General features: G+C 39.7%; 1 protein-coding gene across 1 annotated transcript; it reads right to left on the bottom strand.

Moving 5' to 3' along the window:
• Positions 1–568: 568 nt before the first annotated feature.
• On the bottom strand, positions 569–2,439 carry LOC136232857 (adenylate-forming reductase 03009-like). The gene has a single exon (XM_066022301.1). It carries the CDS (start codon positions 2,397–2,399, stop codon positions 795–797), a length of 1,605 nt encoding a protein of 534 aa, XP_065878373.1. The 5' UTR covers positions 2,400–2,439; the 3' UTR covers positions 569–794.
• Between the last annotated feature and the right edge of the window lie 210 nt (positions 2,440–2,649).

The raw sequence follows: 2,649 nt of genomic DNA, 5'->3' as shown, positions 1-2,649 counted from the left end.
ATTGGACATTTTTCATCAGAAGTTCAAGAGTTCACAAAGGAAGTATAGGAAGATTACAAAACCGAAAAAAAAAAAAAAAAACTTCACAAATCTTCAAACTCATATAAAAAGACGGCCCGATGCACTACGCGTCCCCGCTGAGCAAGGATCCAATGAGGAGTCCCACCACGAGGGTATACTGGGAGCAAGCCTTCCCCTGCCAATTTATTTGGCAAGAGGCCGCTCCTAAGACTCAAACTCGTGACCTCTCACACGACAACAACATTTACCGTTGCACCAAGGCTTGCCATATATTGTTGTAAATTATTAACTTTTAGTTATTGTGATTATTTATCAAGTTGATGCTTAAATATATAACGAATAGATTAAGATGATGTTTGGTTACTCATTCTTCTCATACTATTTGTCTTTTCATTTTAGAGTTTTAGATATTATAAGATTTTTTTAACGGTATGTTATGACGTCAAAACCCATAAATAGTGAATGAAAAATTTATGATGAAAGTAAGCTATTTGGAATGTTTTTTGGTTGAAAATGAAAATCTTTATCCACTTAGGAGTTTCAAAACTTTATATAAGTTAATTCTTTTTCAATACTTTAACCTATCTTTGTATGAAAGGCAAATTAAATCGGAAACGGATACTAAGAAACATTCTTACTTCTTAGTTTGGAAAACGGGAACCGATATACGAGGGAAAGAGAGAATTTATTACAAGGAATTAACCTTCTCCTCATTGTTTAAGGATCTGGTTTCTAAAAAAAATCAAGAAGCTTACAAATATATAATTAAAAGTTCAAGAATCCCAAATAGGACCAAATGCTGGAATTCCAGCAGCTTTGCAAGCATCAACAACATCTCTACTTCCTTCTGGATTACTCGTTACAATCACAACTTCAGCCCCCCATTTCTTAGCACTTTCAACGCTCATTTCCGACACATTAGGCCTTCCTAAAATTGCTGTATCATGCACAATAACCTTATCCATAGGATGCCTACTCATCATTTCTTTTATTTCCGAACCAAAGTTTTGCTCAATTCCTTTAGCCACCCACAAAACACACACACTCGCTCTACACGGCTGCAAAAGAAATGACAAGAACACGCAAATACCCGAACCAGTAGCCACCAATAGAACCCTGTCATACATATTCACCAAGTAAGGTAGCCCCGCAAAGTGCACTTGTCTCACCCACAAATGGCTCGGCGGGTTCGACACTAACGACTTTGTAAAATCCCCAACCGCCCCAGCTAACATCATGTGCTCGTCCTTCCCATCCGAAATTATACCAAAGGCGTGCCATTCGGATAATGGCGACGGACTAATCCTCCCTAGTATTCCCGCTTTTACCCCTCCACGGAATTTTATCAGCGAAGCATGACCTGAAGGGGCCGATATTTTTACAGCTACGCGTCTAACCGTCACCCATGGGATCACAATCAGAACCGTGATACCTAAAGTGAACCAAAACTCTTGCTGTCTGACCAGTCTCGAACCGATTTCATCACTATACGATCTACTTTTTGGGTCATATGAGATTGTGAGCAACACATATGCCCATAAAAGACCTAGAGACGCCCATCCAGCAAAACGATGAGTCCTCTCGAATACATTATGATGTAGATGCCGAACTAGAGGGAAAGCAGCCAATGCTGACAAGGAAAGAAGCGTAAGAATCGCGGAGGCGACTCCGATTATCTCCGACGAAGTGTTCTGTCGGTATTTAAGCGTAAGAACTAAAGCATATATGAGCCAAGCAATGGAAGAAACACCACAACTGCTATGAATCCCACCAAGACTCTGAAGAAGAGAGGTTGTTGCAGTCTTTATAGGAAGAGGTACATAAGATCTTCCTAAAACCTTCACTGCCAGCCAGAATACAACTCGTAAAAAGGCCTCGCTTCTGCACAGTGTCAAGGCGAAAATATTGGCTATGGAGAAAAGTGTGGCGCGGTTTCTCGCATATGCGAAGTTTCCAGTAGCTGCGAGGACCAAACCAATAATGTTCAAAGTGAAAACAAAGAGGAAAAGCCTTTTGTATACAGTGAATAAGCCTTGATCAAGGAGTATAACTGATAATCTTGATTCTTGTTTTCTTGGAGCAGCTTTTGGTGGAATTGTGTTTTGCTTGAGCTCAATTTTGCCCTCTTCCAAACTGATGACATCGTTCTCGAGATCAAGATCAAGATCAAGATCGCAGAAATGGCTGCTAGGCCGACTGATAGATCTTTGTACAGAAGAAGGGAAAATCTTGGAGGAGTTTCCGAACCAGGAGAGCCAGAAACGGGTGCTGGCATTTTGGTCAAGATGGGATGGAGTTGAGAGGGCAAAAGGATCATTGTGAGGTTTAATTTCAAAAGTGACTCCTCGGCAGCTTGAAAACCTCACTGGGCTTTGCATTTTTTGCTGATTGAATTGAAAGAGATGATTGTGTTGTTGTCGGCAGTAAAGTTGGGAATTTATAAGAGATTTCATGCAAATTTTTTAATCTTAAAAAGATTCTGTTTGAATAGTCAAAAGTATTGTGAACTCCAAGTTTATGGAGTGTAATGTGGGCGTTGAAATGAAATTACCATGTTATAATTTGGTAAGTCTTTCAAAGTTCTTGGTCCAAACATGAATGTTAATTTGTAATTTCACAATAAACCAA

Source organism: Euphorbia lathyris, chromosome 6, assembly GCF_963576675.1.
Source record: "Euphorbia lathyris chromosome 6, ddEupLath1.1, whole genome shotgun sequence".
NCBI lineage: Eukaryota > Viridiplantae > Streptophyta > Magnoliopsida > Malpighiales > Euphorbiaceae > Euphorbia > Euphorbia lathyris.
The sequence above is the reverse complement of the archived record's forward strand: the minus strand, read 5'-3'. Positions and strand labels throughout refer to the sequence as shown.